This window comes from Schistocerca americana, chromosome 1 (genome assembly GCF_021461395.2).
Source record: "Schistocerca americana isolate TAMUIC-IGC-003095 chromosome 1, iqSchAmer2.1, whole genome shotgun sequence".
Lineage (NCBI taxonomy): Eukaryota > Metazoa > Arthropoda > Insecta > Orthoptera > Acrididae > Schistocerca > Schistocerca americana.
In genome coordinates this window covers 706,365,948-706,389,302 of record NC_060119.1, presented here as the reverse complement: position 1 = coordinate 706,389,302, position 23,355 = coordinate 706,365,948, and the positions used below count along the sequence as shown (strand labels likewise).

Sequence of the window (23,355 nt, the reverse complement as noted above, 5' to 3'; positions counted from 1 at the left end):
TGTATCGAACGCCTTGCAGAAGTCAAGAAACACGGCATCTACCTGTGAACCCGTGTCTATGGCCCTCTGAGTCTCGTGGACGAATAGCGCGAGCCAGGTTTCACACGATCGTCTTTTTCGAAACCCATGCTGATTCCTACAGAGTAGATTTCTAGTTTCCAGAAAAGTCATTATACTCTAACATAATATTTGTTCCAAAGTTCTACAACTGATTGACATGAGAGATATAGGTGTATAGTTCTGCACACGAGTTCGATGTCCCTTCTTGAAAACGGAGATGACCTGTGCCCTTTTCCAATCCTTTGGAATGCTACACTCTTCTAGAGACCTACGGTACACCGCTGCAAGAAGGGGGGGCAAGTTCCTTCGCGTACTCTGTGTAAAATCGAACTGGTATCCCATCAGGTCCAACGGCCTTTCCTCTTTTGAGAAATTTTAATTGTTTCTCTATCCCTCTGTCGTCTATTTCGATATCTACCATTTTGTCATCTGTGCAACAATCTAGAGAAGAAACTACAGTGCAGTCTTCATCTGTGAAACAGCTTTGGAAAAAGACTTTTAGTATTTTGGCCTTTAGTCTGTCATCCTCTGTTTCAGTACCAATTTGGTCACAGAGTGTCTGGACATTTTGTTTTGATCCACCTACTGCTTTGACATAAGAACAAAATTTCTTAGGATTTTCTGCCAAGTCAGTACATGTTTGTAATGTACTTCTTTTTGTTTTTTTATTGTTTTATCTATCTAAGCTGTTTATGTAAAATGTAGTAATCTATTTGCCAGACGGAAAGTGAAAAGGGACCTCTAAATTTGAGTTAGTTATAATATGTTTAATGTAGTTGATGGGAAACAGGTTTTTTGAGATGGCGCATTTTAAAGTTTATTACCGGCATTTAATGTGATGTAGTTAAGAAACAAATTCTGAATATATATTACACTTAAAATTTTCTTTGTCAAATGGCAACCCTTTTTCAAGTTAACATTACACATTAAGTGGTTAGCCCCCTTCAGACCTATAGCACATTACAGTGTACAAAAATTTAAAGCCAAATAAACAGGCCCACACTGAGAACAATTAGTGTACCCTGCATAGATTTTTTTGGCAAAATATTGGTAATTTTATTCTGAGTTATGGCATGTTTCACACCAAATTTTGATGTTCAAGCCATTATAGGCCCAAAGCTGCTTAAAATTCTGAATTCACAGAACCCTCAAAAATTGAGTCCTGAGATCCCATATTTTATAGTGGCCAAAGGATTCAATTTTCAACTTCTAAACTATTTGTGGCTGAAGGACTTCAAGATTGTTCACAAAGAGCATTTTCATCTCTTCTTGTTTGATTCTGGAATATGTGGCTGGTAAGGTTTCTCCTCATGATCCTCACTGTCACTGACTTGTGGTTCTGGTTCTACTTCAGGACACAGAATGTCTTTTTATTCCTCTATGCAATAGGTCCTGATGTTTATAAAAAGATAACCTTTTCGGGTTTTGTCATTCATGCTGGAATTACTGCATCAGAAAACCCAATGGGTCTATTTTCTTTAGCAAAGATGTAATGTGGAAATTAATTTCCATCAATGTCCATTTTGCAACATACACTATCTTTGTAGCTGATGTTGAACTCAAAGTTATTATATTTAGTTATGTAAGGTACTTTGTTAGGATTACTATTCTCCACCATTTAATCAATCATATGTATTCACAGCAACATCATCTTGTTCATCTCTAGCAGTAACAGCAGAATCAATGTGTGTTGCAGGTGCATGTTTTTGTTGGTACAGTAACATTGGCTGCCACCTGGCATTTTAGGACTGCCAATTGCAAATTTAGTAACATCTGTAGGCATTTATAACTCTCACACAAAAAGGCATTACTTGTCTTGTTTGGCATTCTTGTATTCACAAAATGTTCTTTTATACAAAGCTAATAATATTCTGTCAGGCACTGCACACACAGCTGCGAGATCTAGGAAAGGGGGCCTCTTCCTGAACCAATGTTATTTCCCCATAACGACAAGAGGTCCTTTTTCAGAAGACTTGCACACATTGTTTTTAATGATATTATTCAAATCAATATGAACATGTAAAGAATGAAAAAAGTACTAGAATTAAAAAAAAAAATGAAAAATAGACATTTCAGACATTATCAGGTAATTTTGCTTGTATTGAAAATTTCACTTCTCCGACAAGACGTTCCTTTTCATTTTACATCTCAGATTCACAGTTTTCCATTCAGTGTTTGTTGTTATTTCTTTTGGATTTATTTCTTTAGTTGTTATTTCTTTTAGGAATTATTTCTTTTGGTGTTGCTCTTTGTAGGTGAGCTATGCAGGTCAATTCTAGTTGATGATTCAAAGGTTAATCTATTCCATTTCTGTGGTTGTACAAAAGAGCAATAGCAAAATGAAAATCCTACAAGAGTACATTCTTACTGCAAGAATGCAAACAATAACAAACTTTGGAATAGAAAACTACGACTGATATGTATAGGTGAATTCCAGTTGTTAATGCCAAGGTTTCTAAGTTATGGCATTTTTCCAGTAGTAGAAAAAGCAATACCAGAAAGTTAAATCCATTATAACTTAACACTACACACCCAAAAAAATTACAAATAACAAAACAACATGACATCTAATTGATCTAAATAGCTAAATTACAAATATTGTTAACAAAAATGGAAATTCTAAAAGAAAGCCCTGCATATAGGAACAGAAAAAATGTAAAAAACCAATGAACTTCACAACTGATAACTAGAAATCACCTACATAGGTCAATTTTAGTTGAAAATTTCAAGTTTATTTTCTTGTACTCGGAGAATGTATGTGCATTGCATTTTATAACAAATACGTTCTTCATGTTGCTTTCTATACTACTGTAAAAACTAACAAATCTCAGCAATGACAAACTAGAATTGATCTAAATAAATAAATTCTAGTTACTGATCCCAAGGATAGTTATTTTTTGCATTTTTGCATTACTACAGAGTGTGATGATGAAAAGTTAAATCTTTAATGAAATGACAATTCAAACCCAATAAAAACCACAAAAAATAACAGAATGTTGAACTGGCAATATACTTACACTAAAATTAAAAAGCCTAAAAGCAAGCACTTCACACAGCTATTGTAGAAATGCAAAAAACAACAAACCTTGAATTGACGACAAGAATTCGTCTATATATGTCAATTCCAGTTATCAACTGCTAAGTATATTATTTTTTTCAATTTTTGGAGCAGCTGTGTATGTTTAGGATATTCATTTTCGGTGTTGTTCTCCATACTACGGCGAAAAATAAAAAACCTTGGAATCAATAACTAGAATTGTCCTGTGTAAGTGAACTCTACTTGTAGATTCCACGGTTTGTCATTTTTCGTGTTTCTACACACTAACAAAAAGTTAAATTTTTAATGAAATATCAATTCACACCTAATAAAACCCACAAAAAATAATAGAAGATGGAACTGAAAATTAGAGTGACACCAAAAATGAAAATCCTACAAGAAAACATGGTACACACCAACAGTGAAAATGCAAAAAATAGCATACCTTGGAATCAGCAACTGAAATAACCTATATAGGTGAATTCCAGTAGTCAGTTCTACACTTTGTTACTTTTCCCGAATTTTCGTTACGTATCTAGGGGGATTTCTGTGTAGATTTCCTGCTTTTTCCTGTTGCTGTCATATTCATATTTTGTATATGTTACTATCTGTTTAATTTTACAGTTGTTGTGTTAAATTTTAATTTGTCCCCACAATACACTTTGCTGCAGCATTCCTGTTGGATTCAACATTATTTTATTAATAAAAATTACCACAATTCTATAATGTCATGAGTTTATGATGCAGAGTATTGTCGTGGAAGCTGAAGCCTGTCTGTGGTTCTTTTACTTATTCACCTAATCTGTGATGATAATTTACTTCACATATGTATATATGTCTGTCTTTTTTTTATCATAAAAAGGTAAGTAGGTAATTGTGTGTACTGTGATTGTAATTTATGGTATGTACATGTATTATCTTTTTCCTGCTATATTTGTTTGTTTAAGAATAAGTTTTGATTTCAAGTATTGCTTTCCTGTGGCATCTTTGGGTTATCTACAATGTCACTAGTCAAAAGATGATGGGTGCAATCAGACACTAGAATTTATCCCGAGTTTCTATACAGTTAATGTAAAAGTACTTGCCACCATTCTAGCAGCAGTTTCTCATAGGTTGCTGGAGCAACAAAGTAATCCAAGTGAATAGCAAAAACCACAGAACACGCTCATTTTCAAGAAGGATTGCTGGACACATGCACATAATTATAGGCCTACATCACTGATGCCAGTCTCTTATAGAATTGTGGAACATGTTTTATGCTCACATATTACAGATCCTTTTGTTCAACAAAAATCAAAATAATCAACATTAATCCTGTAAACAGAACTCTTGCAAAACTCAGTTTGTTATATTTGTCCACAGAAACCACAGGGCTGTAACAACAGTGGAGACCTAGTTGGTGTCATGTTTGATAGCTTCCGAAAGGCATTCAATATAGGTATACAAGACAGTTTAGGAAAATTTAATTTGATTCAGGATTTCCTAGCAGATAGAGCTCAACATGGTGGTTTCAGCTATCTGAGACTGCACACACGTGTGCAAGTTGCGTGTGTGTGTGTGTGTGTGTGTGTGTGTGTGTGTGTGTGTGTGTGTGTTACTGACATCAATGACCAAAAGCTATAATTGTGTGACTCTTTTTGTTGTGCCTATCGCAACTCAGCATCTCCACTATATGGTGAGTAGCAACTTTCCTTCTCTAATATTGTTACATACCATCCTGGATTTTCCATTGCTTGATTTTTGCCATTATATAATCTACCTGAAACCTTCCTGTGTCTCTAGGCCTCTTCCCTGTATACAATCTTCTTCCAGGATTCTTACACCAAGTGTTAACTATGATTATGATGTGCCTTGTGCAAAATTCTATCAGGCAGCTTCCTCTTTCATTCCTCACCCCCAGTCCATATTCACTTATTGCTTTTCCTTCTCTTCCTTTTCCTACTATCGAACTCCAGTACCCCTAGAACATTAAATTTTTGTATCCCTTAATTATCCAAATAATCTCTTTTATTGCATCATTCATTTCTTCAACATCTGCATTACCTGCAGAACTAGTTGGCATATAAACTTGTACTACTGTGGTAGGCGCGGGCTGTGTGTCTATCCTTGCTACTATAATGCATTCACTATGCTGTTTGTAGCAGCTTATCTGCATTCCTGTTTTTATTTTATTTTATTTTTATATAATTAAACCTACTCCTGCATTACCCATATTTGATTTTGTATTTATAACCCTGCATTCACCTGACCAGAAGTCTTGTTCCTCCTACCACCAAACTTCACTAATTCCCATTATATCTAATTTTAACCCATCCATTTCCTTTTTTAAATTTTCTAGTCTACCTGCCCGATTAAGGGACCTGACATTCCCACTCCTATCTGTTTTGTTTCTCCTGAAAACGATGTCCTCCTGAGTAGTCCCTGCCCGGAGATTCGAATGGGGGACTATTTTACCTCCAGAATATTTTACCCAAGAGGATGCCATCATCATTCAACCATACAGTAAAGCCGAATGCCCCGGGGGAAAATTATGGTTGTAGTTTCCCCTTGCTTTCAGCCGTTTGCAGTACTAGCATAGCAAGGCAGTTTCGGTTGTGTTACAAGGCCAGATCAGTCGAACATCCAGATTATTGCCACAGCAGCAACTGATAAGGCTGCTGCCCCTCTTCAGGAACCACACATTTGTCTGTCCTCCGAATAGACACCACTCTGTTGTGGTTGCACCTACGGTACGACTATCTGTATCGTTGAGGCACACAAGCCTCCCCACCATAGGCAAGGACCATGGTTCATGGATGATTATGATGATGATGATGATGTTGTAAGGCCCAATGGCCTGAAGCAAGTCTTTTAATTAGATGCCACAGTTGCATCTTGCATGTCCCTGCTGTATGAGCTAGAGATCACTGATCCAAGGTGGTGATTAATTCTGAGCCTACATCTTGCCTGTCTCTCATGTCGCACTATATGCACAGATCAGAGGACGTCTTGTATTCTCCTTATTTCACATTAAAAATTATAGTAGACTACAAAAATTTATGTTGTTTAAAAAAAAAAAAAAAAAAACAACAAAGAAATGTTACTCTACACTGAGTATCATGCATTACAACACTTCTTATACCTGTTGTCAACTAGCTCTTATAATAGCATATTTCCGCTGGAAAAAAAAAGAACAGAAACTTCTTTGTAGGCAAACTCCCCTGCCCAACCTAGCTGAACTAAGGACACATTCTGTGTCTCTCATTGTGTGTTCTTTCTGAATGAAAAGTCCTAAGGTGAATGGCTGGATCATCATGGCTGACCAGAAAATATTTTGATAACAGATTGGACTGATGCCAGGAGGCTCGAGAGACTCCAGTCAATTGTCACTCAATGATACTGTAGCCACAGAATACTATGTTTCTGCATTTTGTTAAGTAAAAATTTAAATTTCCGAACATTTAATGCAAGTTATCAATCTTTGCACCATTTTGAAATATTGTCATGGCTCAATATCTGTGCAGCTTTACCCACATGGTGCCTCACTATAGATAACCACATTGTCTGCAAAAAGCTTGAGATTACTATTAATATTGTCTGCATGGGTACCGAACACTTACCTGGGGCAAACTGGAAGTTACTTTTGTACCTGTTCAAAAAATCCTCAATCTAGTCACATATTTTGATTGATACCCCATATAATGGAGTTTTTGTTGTAAGTGTTGGTCTGGCAATGAGTCAAATGGTTTTTGGAAGTCAAGAAATACTGTAAATAGTGCTGCTTCTACAGGACTACTTTTATCCAAAGCTTACAGGATGTAATGTAAGAACAGTACGAGTTCCTTTTCATGTGATAGTTGGTTTTTTTTTAAATCCATGTTGATTTGCATGGAGGAAAAGGCCATTCTGTTAATAGTACATAATTAAATCTAAGCTCAGAATATGTTATAAGATTCTACAAGCAAGTTTTCTGGTCCAGACTGCATACCAATTAGGTTCCTTTCAGAGTATGCTAATGCATTAGCTCCATACTTATCACATAGAACCATTCACTCGACGAAAGATCTGTACCCAAAGACTGGAAAATTGCACAGGTCACACCAATATTCAAGAAACGTAGTAGGAGTAATTCATTTAATTACAGGCCCATATCATTAACGTCAATATGCAGCAGGATTTTTGAGCATATATTGTGTTCGAACATTATGAATTACCTCAAAGAAAATGGTCTATTGACACACAGTCAACATAGGTTTAGAAAACATTGGTTTTGTGAAACACAACTAGCTATTTATTTGGATGAAGTGTTGAGTGCTATTGACAAGGGGCCGATTCCGTATTTCTGGATTTCTGAAAGGCTTCTGGCACTGTACCACACAACTGGCTTGTAGTGAAATTGCGCACTTATGGAATATCTTCTCAGTTATGTGACTGGATTTGTGATTTCCTGTCAGAGGTAACAGTTCGTAGTAATTGACAGAAAGTTATCGAGTAAAACGGAAGTGATTTCTGGCATTTCCCAAGGTAGTTTTATATGCTCTCTGCGGTTCCTTATCCTTACAAATGATTTGGCAGACAATCTGAGCAGCCGTCTCCACTTGTTTGCAGATGAAGCTGTCGTTTATCAACTAATAAAGTCATCAGAAGATCAAATCAAATTGCACAACAATTTAGAAAAGATATCTGAATGGTACAAAAATTGGCAATTGACTCTAAATAACAAAAAGTGTAAGGTCATCCACAAGAGTACTAAAAGGAATTGACTAAACTTTGGTTACATGATAGATCAGTCAAACCTAAAGGCTGTAAATTCAACTAAACACCTAGGAATTACAATTACGAACAACTTAAATTGGTAGGAACACACAGAAAATATTGTGGGGAAGACTAACCAAAGACTGCATTTTATTGGCAGGAGACTTAGAAAATGTGACAGATCTACTAAGGAAACTGCCTACACTACACTTGTTCATCCTCTTTTAGAATACTGCTGCGCACTGTGGGATCCTTACCAGATAGGACTGACAGAGTACACTGAAAAAGTTCAAAGAAGGGCAGCACGTTTTATATTATCGTGAAATATGGGAGACAGTGTCACTGAAATGATACAGGATTTGGGATGGATATCATTAAAAGAAAGGCGTGTTTCGTTGCGACAGAATCTTCTCACGAAATTTCAATCACCAACTCTCTCCTCTGAATGCGAAAATATTTTGTTGACACTAACCTACACAGGGAGAAACAATCACCACTATGAAATAAGGAAAATCAGAGCTAATACGGAAAGATAAAGGTGTTCGTCCTTTCTGGGCGCTACGTGAGATTGGAATAATAGAGAATTGTGAAGGTGGTTTGATGAACCCTCTGCCAGGCAGTTAAATGCGATTTGCAGAGTATTGATGTAGATGTACGATGAATAGACGTGTCAATGTTATACAACAAAGGTCCAAATGTTAGCCTGAAACTTTTCTTCCTTGCAGGCTCCTGTTTGTGAAGATTGTAAACTGTTAAGAGTACTCTGCAGGAAACTGATTAATGCAAACTAAAATAAAACAGAGAAAAATGAAAATCTGTAGCAACAGACTCATTCCTATCACACAACAACATAATGTCTGTTGGAAATAACAGTGCTTGGCTAACAAAACTTACAAAGAGATTTGATCAATCACAGTTACACTCTGTAATATGTAGGTTTTTCAAAATCTCCAGTCTCTCTCATGGAAAAACAACCACCAATATTACAATAAAGGGAGTTAGGAAGATGAAAGGGGGGATGGGGGCAGAGTTTGCCCTGATATAATACTCATTGGGTGCCCATTGAGATTTCAGTTTATGTATTTAGGGTACACATTTTAAGTCCCACTTACCATAAACTCCTGTTGAAATGCAGGGAAAGGCCTGAAACAAAAATTTCTATTAAGTATTTAGCAATTTAAAAATATTTATATAATGAATTGCTTAAGTATCACTGATTACAATGATTTTTAAAATATTTACGTAAGTGCTAAACTAACTTCATTGCTTAGTCGAATTCAAAATCTAACAAATTTTACTTATGAAACAGGTGCCTCACTTACAACTGTTCGCAGATTATTGTTGACGAGTATATTCAAACACGTATCATAACAAGATTTAAGAAGGCCTGGGTTTTCTCCTCGAGGACCAACAGTGTGAATAACATCTGCAAATAAATAAATAAGTAAATAATTTGTAAAATACAGTGGGAAGGCATTATCTGAAATATTTAAGACATACCAATGACACCTGTTACAAGAGACATGCAAAGACATGGAGCAGAACAGGTCAAGAAAAGGAAAAGGAGGAAGATTAAAGTCCTCTAACAGAAAAAGAAAAATCAGGGGAGATAGTCATAACAAATAAGATGAAAAACAATCACACAAAATAACTACTGGTAATGAAAACTTTATGCGACAGTACAACGCTACTTTAAAAAAAATTGAACATGCACACATAAATGGAGTAACAAAACTAAACTATTATTAGAGAAGACGAAACATTGCAATGACAAATATGGTTGTAAAAGTTAAAAGAGGGAAGATAAGGTTGGAATATCCAACTGGAATTGGAGATCGTGAAACACTCTTGTGGCTAAACACCTAAGTCTTAGAGACCAACTGATTACCAAGAGTCAACATTTTATGAGTCAATGATTACAAGTTTTCAGAGAGTATAACTGGGCACTGGCATAAATCTCTTCACAAAAATGTTAATTTATTTTTATATCCTACAGTCAACATTTGGAAATTTTTTATATATTTTGTCCATTTTGTAAACAAGCTGTTATGTCCATGTATTTTGTTATAACTTTTAATCACTAATAAATTGCGTGGATATACAAAAGTAGAAACAACAGCGGGTTACATGCTACTAGCTCCGTATCTGTCATTCGACTGCCGTGCCGTGACATGCGGCCGGCGCCGTTCATAGCCAGGTGGCGCTCCCGCGCTCGGCTGAGCTGCGGAGCGTCTCTATCGCCGTGTTCGCGTACTGACTTAGCGACACTTTTAAATCTCGTGGCATTGTCACAACACTTTTCCCCCCTTTGAAAAAAAAAAACACTCACTTCCTTGGAGACACGGACAGTGCGGAGACATCCATGGCCTCTTGGGAGGCCCCGAGAAGATCCCGCGGAGAAACACGAGAGTATGGTCGAAAATGTCCAGGACGGAAGGTTGCGCGTGGAACGTGCCTCGTGGACGAGATGATGGGTGAAAACTCCGGAGCAGAATCCATAGGTGTCGTGGACCTGGGGGTGTGCTCCAGCGAGATGGGTCCCGGAGAAGGCGGCGTCGCGACTGGGGCCGGTTCCGGCGAACTCGGAAGCGGGAGCGACGTCGGCTGCAGCAACACGCACGGAAGATCAGCAGCAGCGACAGGACTGGCTTCTTGGGCTGGTGGAGGTGAAAGAAGGGGCGGTGGCACCGGCGTGGCCACCACTCGTGGGCGCATCTGGTCGTAATGGCGAACAACCATGCCGTCGTCTGTACGTATTTCACAAAGCCGGCGGCCGCGAAGAGCCTGGACCACCCCTGGAATCCATTTAGGGCGAGATCCATACCCTCGTGCCCACATGTCGGCACCCACCGAGTATTTTCCCGCACGAGGGGACACAGTACAAGGCCTGACAGGGTGAAGCAGGTGCAGTAGAGTGCGCGGTTGGCGGCCATGCAAGAGTTCAGCAGGGCTGCGATCACCAAGAGGCGTGAAGCGATAAGAACTCAGAAATTGCAACAGAGCGTCATCTGTGGAAAAATCACAAAGGAATTTTTTCATCTGGCTTTTGAAAGTGCGGACAAGGCGCTCGACCTCCCCATTCGATTGCGGATGGAAGGGCGGTGCGGTAACATGATGAATCCCTTGTCCAGTACAAAAATCACGGAACGCCTGCGAAGAGAACTGAGGGCCATTGTCCGTGACAATCGTGGACGGAAGGCCTTCTAGTGCAAAGATTTTGGACAAAGCCAGTGTCACCGCCGCAGTGGTGGGCGACGGACATCGAACAACAAACGGAAACTTCGAGAAGGCGTCAATCAACAGTAGCCAATAAGTGCCGAGGAAGGGGCCGGCAAAGTCAGCGTGCACCCGTTCCCACGGCTGCGCCGGATCAGGCCACGGAGAGGGCATTGTACGGGGTGCAGCCAGTTGTTGAGCACGCTGACCACACGCAGCGACCATGTGGGCGATGTCCGAATCAATATCGGGCCAATAAATGTGCCTGCGGCCCAGGGACTTAGTCCGAGAAATCCCCCAATGGCCTTCATGCAATAGTTTGAGAACATCCTTGCGAAGAGAGGCTGGCACCACGACCCGTGGAGATGCGCCATCCGTGGCCAGAAGAACGACACCCTCACGAACAGACAGATGAAGGTGCAAGGCATGGTAGTTGCGAAGGGGATCCGATGCCCGGCCCTTGGTCCTGTCCGGCCAACCCCGTTGAACAAAACCGATCACCTGACGCAGGACTGGGTCCCGCGCAGTAGCCGACGCGACCTGTGAACCTGTAAGTGGAAAACCCTCGACCGCACGACGTTCTTCCTCATCAATGTGGAAACAGAGTAGTTCATCTCGATCAAAAACCGGGTCGGGGCCCATCGGCAAACGCGACAACGCGTCAGCGTTGGCGTGCTGGGCCGTGGGGCGATAGTGGATCTCATAGTGAAAACGAGACAAGTATAAGGCCCAACGTTGCAGGCGGTGAGCTGCCTTATCCGGAAGTGACGCCGAGGGGCTGAACAGAGAGACCAGCGGCTTGTGTTCGGTGATGAGGTGAAACTTAGAACCATACAAAAAACGCTGAACTTTTTTAGAGCATAAATGATAGTGAGCGCCTCCTTTTCGATTTGAGAGTAACGCTGTTAGGCATCGTTGAGGGTCTTGGAAGCGTAGGCGATGGGTCGTTCCGACCCATCCTCATACCGATGGGCGAGAACAGCCCTAGGCCATACTGCGACGTGTCAGTCGCCAGAACCAAGTGCTGACCCAGACGGAATGTGGCAAGACAAGGTGCCGACTGCAAATGAGCCTTCAGGCGGACAAAAGCCTGTTCACACTCGTCAGACCAACAGAAAGGGACGTTTTTGCGTAACAGCTGATGCAGAGGATGAGCCACCGCCGCCGCGGATGGAAAGAATTTGTGATAATAAGCAATCTTGCCTAGAAACGCCTGAAGTTCTTTGACCGTAGACGGCCGGGGTAGAGCGGTAATGGCCGCAACATGCTGTCGTAGAGGACGTATACTCTCACGGGACAAGTGGAAACCAAGATACACAATGGAGGGTTGGAAGAACTGTGACTTGTCCAGATTGCACTTCAACCCAGCCGAATGCAGAACCCGAAACAGTGAACGCAAATTGCGAAGGTGCTCCTCAGCGGAGGCCCCCGTGACAACAATGTCATCCAGGTAGTTGATGCAGCCGGGAACGGAAGCCGTGAGCTGTTCCAAAAACCCCTGAAAAATGGAAATGGCCGGCACGCTAGCGACGCCAAATGGTAACCGCTGGTACTGATACAACCCACAAGGAGTGTTGATGACGAGAAATTCCTTGGAAGACGCATCCAACAGCAATTGATGGTACGCCTCCGATAAGTCAAGTCTGGAAAAGAACTGGCCCCCAGCGAACTTGGTAAATAACTCCTCAGGACGGGGAAGAGGATAAGTGTCAATGAGGCTCTGAGCGTTGACAGTGGCTTTAAAATCACCACACAATCGCAAACTCCCGTTTGGTTTAGAAACCACCACGATTGGCGATGCCCATTCGCTGGAGGTAACAGGAAGGAGAATCCCCGAAGCAGTTAACCTGCCTATCTCAGCTTTGACAGGTGCACGCAACGCCGTCGGAATAGGGCGTGCCCGGAAAAACTTAGGGTGAGCTGTAGGTTTAAGAGTAATGTGGGCTTCAAAATCCTTGGCACAACCCAGACCAGCAGAGAACACGGATGAGAATTCAGAACACAATCCATCCAGCTGTTGATACGGAATATCCTCAGATATGAGGTGCACATCATCATCATCAATGGAGAACCCGAATAACTGGAAAGCATCATAACCGAACAGGTTTTCAGTGCCCGCATGGTCCACCACATAAAACGTGAGGGGGCTAACAACAGACTTGTAGGCAGTGGAAGCATCAAACTGGCCAACGATAGGAATTTTCTGCTTACTATAAGTTCGTAGATTTCGCATAACTGGAGACAAGGTAGGGGAGCCCAACTCCAAATACGTGCGAGAATTAATGAGAGTTACTGCAGAGCCAGTGTCCACTTGCATGCGAATGTCTTTATCCAGAACACGAACAATAACAAACAACTTATTTGTTTGAGAAAGCACACAGTTAACATCCATGTCCGATGCCTCGTCCTCGTCGACAGGAACTTTAGGGGACTGACACACAGAAGCAATGTGGCCTTTTTTCCTACATGAAATACACGTGGCCCAACGTTTTGGACACGCGGCCCTGTCATGCTGTACAAAACAACGTGGACAAGAAGGAAGTGCGGAACGAACCTGCTTCTGTGGTTGCTGTTTTCGCTGCGAGCGTGGCGGCCCAATGCGACGTTGTTGACGCGAGTGAACCACCGCCACATCGTCGTTCCCCTGTGAAACAGGCAAATTGTCCGCGTCGAAAGTGGTCTGTACGGTGCCTACATCACACCACGCGTTTATTTGGGCACCAGCAGCGTGAGACACTTCAAAAGATTGAGCGACGCTGGGAACTTCCGACAACGATGGGTTTGGCAGTTGTAAGGCACGTTGCCGAACTTCTTTATCAGGAGCAAGCCGTAGAATAGCGTCCCGAACCATTGAATCAGCATAAGACTCATGATGAGTGTCCGTGACAAACTGACATCTCCTACTCAGACCGTGTAGTTCCGCCGCCCAAGCCCGGTAAGATTGATGGGGCTGTTTACGACACCGGTAGAACGCCACGCGGGCGGCCACGACGTGGGTGTTTTTTCGGTACTAGTTAAGACAATAAGTCACACATTTCCTGGAAGGACAGAGGGGCAGGTTCCCGCAGAGGGGCTAACTGAGATACCAGCTGATAGATCCGTGGGGAAATCCAAGATAGAAATAACGACTTACACATAGGAGCGTCGACAACACCGAAAGCCAAGAAGTGTTTCCGCAAACGCTTCTCATAATCCTCCCAGCCTTCAGCGGCCTCGTCGTAAGGAGGGAACGGAGGCGGAGAAGAGGAAGACAGACGATGAGAAAGCGACGTCGACAACGCCTGAATAGCAGCCGTCAGCTGTGTTTGTTGTTCAATGAGCGCTTGCAGAATCTGTTCCATGTCTGCCCCGACACGAACACACAATCCCACAACGCAGGAAAAAAAATATCCGACCTCGTCGCCAAAAAGTGTTATAACCTTTAATCACTAATAAATTGCGTGGATATACCAAAGTAGAAACAATAGCGGGTTACATGCTACTAGCTCCGTATCTGTCATTCGACTGCCGTGCCGTGACATGCGGCCGGCGCCGTTCATAGCCAGGTGGCGCTCCCGCGCTCGGCCGAGCTGCGGAGCGCCTCTATCGCCGTGTTCGCGTACTGACATAGCGGCACTTTTAAATCTCGTGGCATTGTCACAACATATTTCTTGTGGATTTCTTGTCCTTACTTGTGATGCCAACATAGGGTGTCATGTTTTAGATACTTTATTTTGTCTTTAATTGTTTTTAGATATGTTTTACTTTTATCACCGACTTTAAATCTATTTTTCATTTGTATTGATGTTAATTGTCACTATATGTTTTACTTTATCCTGATTTATTGTACTTTCAAACATGTAAATGCACTGTAGTGGAGCTTCCGTCGGCTGCAGCAGTGTCCTGCCCGCCATTCTTACATTGTGCGCACACATGCGGTCATATATTCATGGCCACCACAACTTATATACCAATATTTGAGTCAAGATTGGAAGTGTGGCCCTATCTAAGCACAGCTGCATGCCTCTGCCGAAGATAAGGATCATCTCCTCTTTCACAGTTTCACCACAAATTTGCAATTTGGCTCCTTGTCACTAATCTAGGGCAATGTTTTTCAAAATCCTTTTGCTTTATCGTTTTAGGTGCACACCAAAATTTTGACTACTTATGACTAATGCATTACCTGTAGTTTCTGTATTTAAGTCTACCTTGTCTGATGTATCATAGTATTTTAAAAAAGTTTTTACCATCTTTTTATGTCAGACATGGTCATAACCATGATCTGCTTTTCTATATTTTTCCCATGTGGGAATTCTGAAGATGTCTCAAAAAGGCGAAACATGTCAATAAAGCTTATGATGCTTTTGCAACCTAGACCGTGTTTCCCACTCTATGCTGCACCGTGGTCACAGAGTGGAAGGATTTATACTTTCCAACTGGGATCTCATTAGCCTTGAAGAAGCTGTGTGTGTCAAAAAATCATTCTACTATGAAGTTTACAAGTATTTATGGTTTTTAGTTATAATTCCATTAAATCAAGAAACTGAAGTAAGTTAGTTAGTTTTATGTTCCATGGCTCATTTACATAATAAATAGTGATGAATTGCAGGATGTATACACAGCCACATCGGTTGCACAAAATTTGCATGTTTTGTGCAACCGATCTGGCTGTATATACATCCTGTAATAAAAAGCGTATGGTTGCTGGCTCACAGTCAATTCAAAATGTTTAAAATTTCAAATAGTAATGATGTGGAATAAGTCATTTTATATTCCCATCAAAGACATAGAATATCACAGAGAGGCAACACTATGATCAGAGTGAACAACCCTCTGCCATGTTTTTGGAAGTTAAAACAAAGGGAACATGGAACATGATGGGATGTAAGGAAATTATAAAACCTAGCTTAAAATAATAAATTCACATATTCACGTAAAGCAAAACACTCGAATGTTTTTTCTTCACTGGTGTATAACACAAATGAGCAAACCCACCAACATATAATATTTTTTAACAGTATGTACGTGAAATGGGATATATTTATATAATGGAAGGAAACATTCCACGTGGGAAAAATTATATATAAAAACAAAGATGAGGTGACTTACCGAACAAAAGCGCTGGCAGGTCGATAGATACACAAACAAACACAAACATACACACAAAATTCAAGCTTTCGCAACAAACTGTTGCCTCATCAGGAAAGAGGGAAGGAGAGGGGAAGACGAAAGGAAGTGGGTTTTAAGGGAGAGGGTAAGGAGTCATTCCAATCCCGGGAGCGGAAAGACTTACCTTAGGGGGAAAAAAGGACAGGTATACACTGGCACACACACACATATCCATCCACACGTACAGACACAAGCAGACATATTTAAAGACAAAGAGTTTGGGCAGAGATGTCAGTCGAGGCAGAAGTGTAGAGGCAAAGAAGTTGTTGAAAGACAGGTGAGGTATGGGTGGCGGCAACTTGAAATTAGCGGAGATTGAGGCCTGGCGGATGACGAGAAGAGAGGATATACTGGAGGGCAAGTTCCCATCTCCGGAGTTCGGATAGGTTGGTGTTGGTGGGAAGTATCCAGATAACCCGGACGGTGTAACACTGTGCCAAGATGTGCTGGCTGTGCACCAAGGCATGTTTAGCCACCGGGTGATCCTCATTACCAACAAACACTGTCTGCCTGTGTCCATTCATGCGAATGGACAGTTTGTTGCTGGTCATTCCCACATAGAATGCATCACAGTGTAGGCAGGTCAATTGGTAAATCACGTGGGTGCTTTCACACGTGGCTCTGCCTCTGATCGTGTACACCTTCCAGGTTACAGGACTGGAGTAGGTGGTGGTGGGAGGGTGCATGGGACAGGTTTTGCATCGGGGGCGGTTACAAGGATAGGAGCCAGAGGGTAGGGAAGGTGGTTTGGGGATTTCATAGGGATGAACTAACAGGTTACGAAGGTTAGGTGGACGGCGGAAAGACACTCTTGGTGGAGTGGGGAGGATTCCATGAAGGATGGATCTCATTTCAGGGCAGGATTTGAGGAAGTCGTATCCCTGCTGGAGAGCCACATTCAGAGTCTGGTCCAGTCCCGGAAAGTATCCTGTCACAAGTGGGGCACTTTTGTGGTTCTTCTGTGGGGGATTCTGGGTTTGAGGGGACGAGGAAGTGGCTCTGGTTATTTGCTTCTGTACCAGGTCGGGAGGGTAGTTGCGGGATGTGAAAGCTGTTTTCAGGTTGTTGGTGTAATGATTCAGGGATACCGGACTGGAGCAGATTCGTTTACCACGAAGACCTAGGCTGTAGGGAAGGGACCGTTTGATGTGGAATGGGTGGCAGCTGTCATAATGGAGGTACTGTTGCTTGTTGGTGGGTTTGATGTGGACGGACGTGTGAAGTTGGCCATTGGACAGGTGGAGGTCAACGTCAAGGAAAGTGGCATGGGATCTGGAGTAGGACCAGGTGAAACTGATGGAACCAAAGGAGTTGAGGTTGGAGAGGAAATTCTGGAGTTCTTCTTCACTGTGAGTCCAGATCGTGAAGATGTCATCAATAAATCTGTACCAAACTTTGGGTTGGCAGACTTGGGTAACCAAGAAGGCTTCCTCTAAGCGACCCATGAATAGGTTGGCGTACGAGGGGGCCATCCTGGTGCCCATGGCTGTTCCCTTTAATTGTTGGTATGTCTGGCCCTCAAAAGTGAAGAAGTTGTGGGTCAGGATGAAGCTGGCTAAGGTGATGATGAAAGAGGTTTTAGGTAGGGTGGCAGGTGATCGGCGTGAAAGGAAATGCTCCATCGCAGCGAGGCCCTGGACGTGCGGAATATTTGTGTATAAGGACGTGGCATCAATTGTTACAAGGATGGTTTCCGGGGGTAACAGATTGGGTAAGGATTCCAGGCGTTCAAGGAAGTGGTTGGTGTCCTTGATGAAGGATGGGAGACTGCATGTAATGGGTTGAAGGTGTTGATCTACGTAGGCAGAGATACGTTCTGTGGGGGCTTGGTAACCAGCTACAATGGGGCGGCCGGGATGATTGGGTTTGTGGATTTTAGGAAGAAGGTAGAAGGTAGGGGTGCGGGGTGTCGGTGGGGTCAGGAGGTTGATGGAGTCAGGTGAAAGGTTTTGCAGGGGGCCTAAGGTTCTGAGGATTCCTTGAAGCTCCGCCTGGACATCGGGAATGGGGTTACCTTGGCAAACTTTGTATTTGGTGTTGTCTGAAAGCTGACGCAGTCCCTCAGCCACATACTCCCGACGATCAAGTACCACAGTCGTGGAACCCTTGTCCGCCGGAAGAATGACGATGGATCGGTCAGCCTTCAGATCACGGATAGCCTGGGCTTCAGCAGTGGTGATGTTGGGTGTAGGATTAAGGTTTTTTAAGAAGGATTGAGATGCAAGGCTGGAAGTCAGAAATTCCTGGAAGGTTTGGAGAGGGTGATTTTGAGGAAGAGGAGGTGGGTCCCGCTGTGACGGAGGACGGAACTGTTCCAGGCAGGGTTCAATTTGGATGGTGTCTTGAGGAGTCGGATCATTAGGAGTAGGATTAGGATCATTTTTCTTCGTGGCAAAGTGATACTTCCAGCAGAGAGTACGAGTGTAGGACAGTAAATCTTTGACGAGGGCTGTTTGGTTGAATCTGGGAGTGGGGCTGAAGGTGAGGCCTTTGGATAGGACAGAGGTTTCGGATTGGGAGAGAGGTTTGGAGGAAAGGTTAACTACTGAATTAGGGTGTTGTGGTTCCAGATTGTGTTGATCGGAATTTTGAGGTTTTGGAGGGAGTGGAGCTGGAAGTGGGAGATTGAGTAGATGGGAGAGACTGGGTTTGTGTGCAATGAGAGGAGGTTGAGGTTTGCTGGAAAGGTTGTGAAGGGTGAGCGAGTTGCCTTTCCGGAGGTGGGAAACCAGGAGATTGGATAGTTTTTTGAGGTGGAGGGTGGCATGCTGTTCTAATTTACGGTTGGCCTGTAGGAGGATGCTCTGAACAGCCGGTGTGGATGTGGGAGAGGAAAGATTAAGGACTTTTATTAAGGATAGGAGTTGACGGGTGTGTTCATTGGCTGAGTTGATGTGTAGGTGAAGGATTAGGTGGGTGAGGGCAATGGATTGTTCAGTTTGGAACTGGTATAGGGACTGATGGAAGGAAGGGTTGCAGCCAGAGATGGGAACTTTGAGTGTGAAGCCTTTGGGGGTAATGCCAAATGTCAGACAAGCCTGAGAAAATAAAATATGCGAGCGTAATCTGGCTAGGGCGAAGGCATGTTTGCGGAGGGAATGTAAATAAAACTTAATGGGGTCATTGTGGGGGTGTTGTGAGGGTGACATGGTATTAGAAGGTGGAAAGTGTAACATGAGGTGAAATGAAAATGAAAATAAAAATATATGGGGAGAGATAAAGGTGAACCGGAAAGAAACTAGAGATCTGGAATGAAAAAAGGCGAAAAGGTGTTGGTTACAGATGGGCTATGTTGGACTTGGGTTGGTAGACAACGATGTGCATAAAGGTTAGGTGGTTGTGTTGCCGCCAAAACACTTTAAAGGACGGAGAAATTCGGGAAAATTTCGAAAAAACTGCGTGTAGTATATTAAATGGAGTGGTATTGTGGTGGCAGATTATGAAAATGAGGCTAACAATTGTCTGACGAAGAAATAATGGCGTTAAAACCTGTGGGAAGCGGCTAAAAAGATCAGTGATGTGGGAAAAACGGAAATGGAAATAAAGCGAAAGTTATTAGAACTGGCCGAAATGATTGTTTAAAAGGTGAAAGGAGCTGTTTGTGAACTAGAAACGGTGGATATTATAGCGACGGTAGTGCTGAAAGCGGCAAAAAAAAATATTTTTTTGGTTATGGTTTGGAAGTGGGTTACGTATTATTGAGTATATATATACAGGCGGGATAAAATAGTATAGCAGATTACGGTAAAAAGGAGAAGGTGAATACAAAGTGAAACTACTGGCAAAAACAGAAAGAGGAAAATAAGATGACAGAAAAGATTTCGAAATGCAACAGTGACAATAACAAACGTGATTGTTGGATTCAAATTAATGATATCAATATAATGGAAGGAAACATTCCACGTGGGAAAAATTATATATAAAAACAAAGATGAGGTGACTTACCGAACAAAAGCGCTGGCAGGTCGATAGATACACAAACAAACACAAACATACACACAAAATTCAAGCTTTCGCAACAAACTGTTGCCTCATCAGGAAAGAGGGAAGGAGAGGGGAAGACGAAAGGAAGTGGGTTTTAAGGGAGAGGGTAAGGAGTCATTCCAATCCCGGGAGCGGAAAGACTTACCTTAGGGGGAAAAAAGGACAGGTATACACTAGCACACACGCACATATCCATCCACACGTACAGACACAAGCAGACATATTTAAAGACAAAGAGTTTGGGCAGAGATGTCAGTCGAGGCAGAAGTGTAGAGGCAAAGAAGTTGTTGAAAGACAGGTGAGGTATGGGTGGCGGCAACTTGAAATTAGCGGAGATTGAGGCCTGGCGGATGACGAGAAGAGAGGATATACTGGAGGGCAAGTTCCCATCTCCGGAGTTCGGATAGGTTGGTGTTGGTGGGAAGTATCCAGATAACCCGGACGGTGTAACACTGTGCCAAGATGTGCTGGCTGTGCACCAACGCATGTTTAGCCACCGGGTGATCCTCATTACCAACAAACACTGTCTGCCTGTGTCCATTCATGCGAATGGACAGTTTGTTGCTGGTCATTCCCACATAGAATGCATCACAGTGTAGGCAGGTCAGTTGGTAAATCACGTGGGTGCTTTCACACGTGGCTCTGCCTCTGATCGTGTACACCTTCCGGGTTACAGGACTGGAGTAGGTGGTGGTGGGAGGGTGCATGGGACAGGTTTTGCATCGGGGGCGGTTACAAGGATAGGAGCCAGAGGGTAGGGAAGGTGGTTTGGGGATTTCATAGGGATGAACTAACAGGTTACGAAGGTTAGGTGGACGGCGGAAAGACACTCTTGGTGGAGTGGGGAGGATTTCATGAAGGATGGATCTCATTTCAGGGCAGGATTTGAGGAAGTCGTATCCCTGCTGGAGAGCCACATTCAGAGTCTGGTCCAGTCCCGGAAAGTATCCTGTCACAAGTGGGGCACTTTTGTGGTTCTTCTGTGGGGGATTCTGGGTTTGAGGGGACGAGGAAGTGGCTCTGGTTATTTGCTTCTGTACCAGGTCGGGAGGGTAGTTGCGGGATGCGAAAGCTGTTTTCAGGTTGTTGGTGTAATGATTCAGGGATTCCGGACTGGAGCAGATTCGTTTGCTCACGAAGACCTAGGCTGTAGGGAAGGGACCGTTTGATGTGGAATGGGTGGCAGCTGTCATAATGGAGGTACTGTTGCTTGTTGGTGGGTTTGATGTGGACGGACGTGTGAAGTTGGCCATTGGACAGGTGGAGGTCAACGTCAAGGTAACCCCATTCCCGATGTCCAGGCGGAGCTTCAAGGAATCCTCAGAACCTTAGGCCCCCTGCAAAACCTTTCACCTGACTCCATCAACCTCCTGACCCCACCGACACCCCGCACCCCTACCTTCTACCTTCTTCCTAAAATCCACAAACCCAATCATCCCGGCTGCCCCATTGTAGCTGGTTACCAAGCCCCCACAGAACGTATCTCTGCCTACGTAGATCAACACCTTCAACCCATTACATGCAGTCTCCCATCCTTCATCAAGGACACCAACCACTTCCTTGAACGCCTGGAATCCTTACCCAATCTGTTACCCCCGGAAACCATCCTTGTAACCATTGATGCCACGTCCTTATACACAAATATTCCGCACGTCCAGGGCCTCGCTGCGATGGAGCATTTCCTTTCACGCCGATCACCTGCCACCCTACCTAAAACCTCTTTCCTCATCACCTTAGCCAGCTTCATCCTGACCCACAACTTCTTCACTTTTGAGGGCCAGACATACCAACAATTAAAGGGAACAGCCATGGGCACCAGGATGGCCCCCTCGTACGCCAACCTATTCATGGGTCGCTTAGAGGAAGCCTTCTTGGTTACCCAAGTCTGCCAACCCAAAGTTTGGTACAGATTTATTGATGACATCTTCACGATCTGGACTCACAGTGAAGAAGAACTCCAGAATTTCCTCTCCAACCTCAACTCCTTTGGTTCCATCAGTTTCACCTGGTCCTACTCCAAATCCCATGCCACTTTCCTTGACGTTGACCTCCACCTGTCCAATGGCCAACTTCACACGTCCGTCCACATCAAACCCACCAACAAGCAACAGTACCTCCATTATGACAGCTGCCACCTATTCCACATCAAACGGTCCCTTCCCTACAGCCTAGGTCTTCGTGGCAAACGAATCTGCTCCAGTCCGGAATCCCTGAATCATTACACCAACAACCTGAAAACAGCTTTCGCATCCCGCAACTACCCTCCCGACCTGGTACAGAAGCAAATAACCAGAGCCACTTCCTCGTCCCCTCAAACCCAGAATCCCCCACAGAAGAACCACAAAAGTGCCCCACTTGTGACAGGATACTTTCCGGGACTGGACCAGACTCTGAATGTGGCTCTCCAGCAGGGATACGACTTCCTCAAATCCTGCCCTGAAATGAGATCCATCCTTCATGAAATCCTCCCCACTCCACCAAGAGTGTCTTTCCGCCGTCCACCTAACCTTCGTAACCTGTTAGTTCATCCCTATGAAATCCCCAAACCACCTTCCCTACCCTCTGGCTCCTATCCTTGTAACCGCCCCCGATGCAAAACCTGTCCCATGCACCCTCCCACCACCACCTACTCCAGTCCTGTAACCCGGAAGGTGTACACGATCAGAGGCAGAGCCACGTGTGAAAGCACCCACGTGATTTACCAACTGACCTGCCTACACTGTGATGCATTCTATGTGGGAATGACCAGCAACAAACTGTCCATTCGCATGAATGGACACAGGCAGACAGTGTTTGTTGGTAATGAGGATCACCCGGTGGCTAAACATGCCTTGGTGCACAGCCAGCACATCTTGGCACAGTGTTACACCGTCCGGGTTATCTGGATACTTCCCACCAACACCAACCTATCCGAACTCCGGAGATGGGAACTTGCCCTTCAGTATATCCTCTCTTCTCGTCATCCGCCAGGCCTCAATCTCCGCTAATTTCAAGTTGCCGCCACTCATACCTCACCTGTCTTTCAACAACTTCTTTGCCTCTACACTTCTGCCTCGACTGACATCTCTGCCCAAACTCTTTGTCTTTAAATATGTCTGCTTGTGTCTGTACGTGTGGATGGATATGTGTGTGTGTGTGTGCCAGTGTATACCTGTCCTTTTTTCCCCCTAAGGTAA

At 43.4% G+C, this 23,355-nt stretch overlaps 1 protein-coding gene across 5 annotated transcripts in view; it reads right to left on the bottom strand.

Moving 5' to 3' along the window:
- Nucleotides 1–23,355, bottom strand: part of LOC124609829 (ADP-ribose glycohydrolase MACROD2-like) — a 100,476-nt gene that overhangs the window by 14,070 nt on the left and 63,051 nt on the right. For all 5 annotated transcript variants that reach the window (XM_047140108.1, XM_047140105.1, XM_047140106.1 and 2 more), the window contains 2 exons: nucleotides 9,154–9,257; nucleotides 8,944–8,974 (listed from right to left, as the gene is read on the bottom strand). In XM_047140108.1, coding sequence (XP_046996064.1) covers nucleotides 8,944–8,974; nucleotides 9,154–9,257 — 135 coding nt within the window. The remainder of the gene's footprint in view (nucleotides 1–8,943; nucleotides 8,975–9,153; nucleotides 9,258–23,355) is intronic.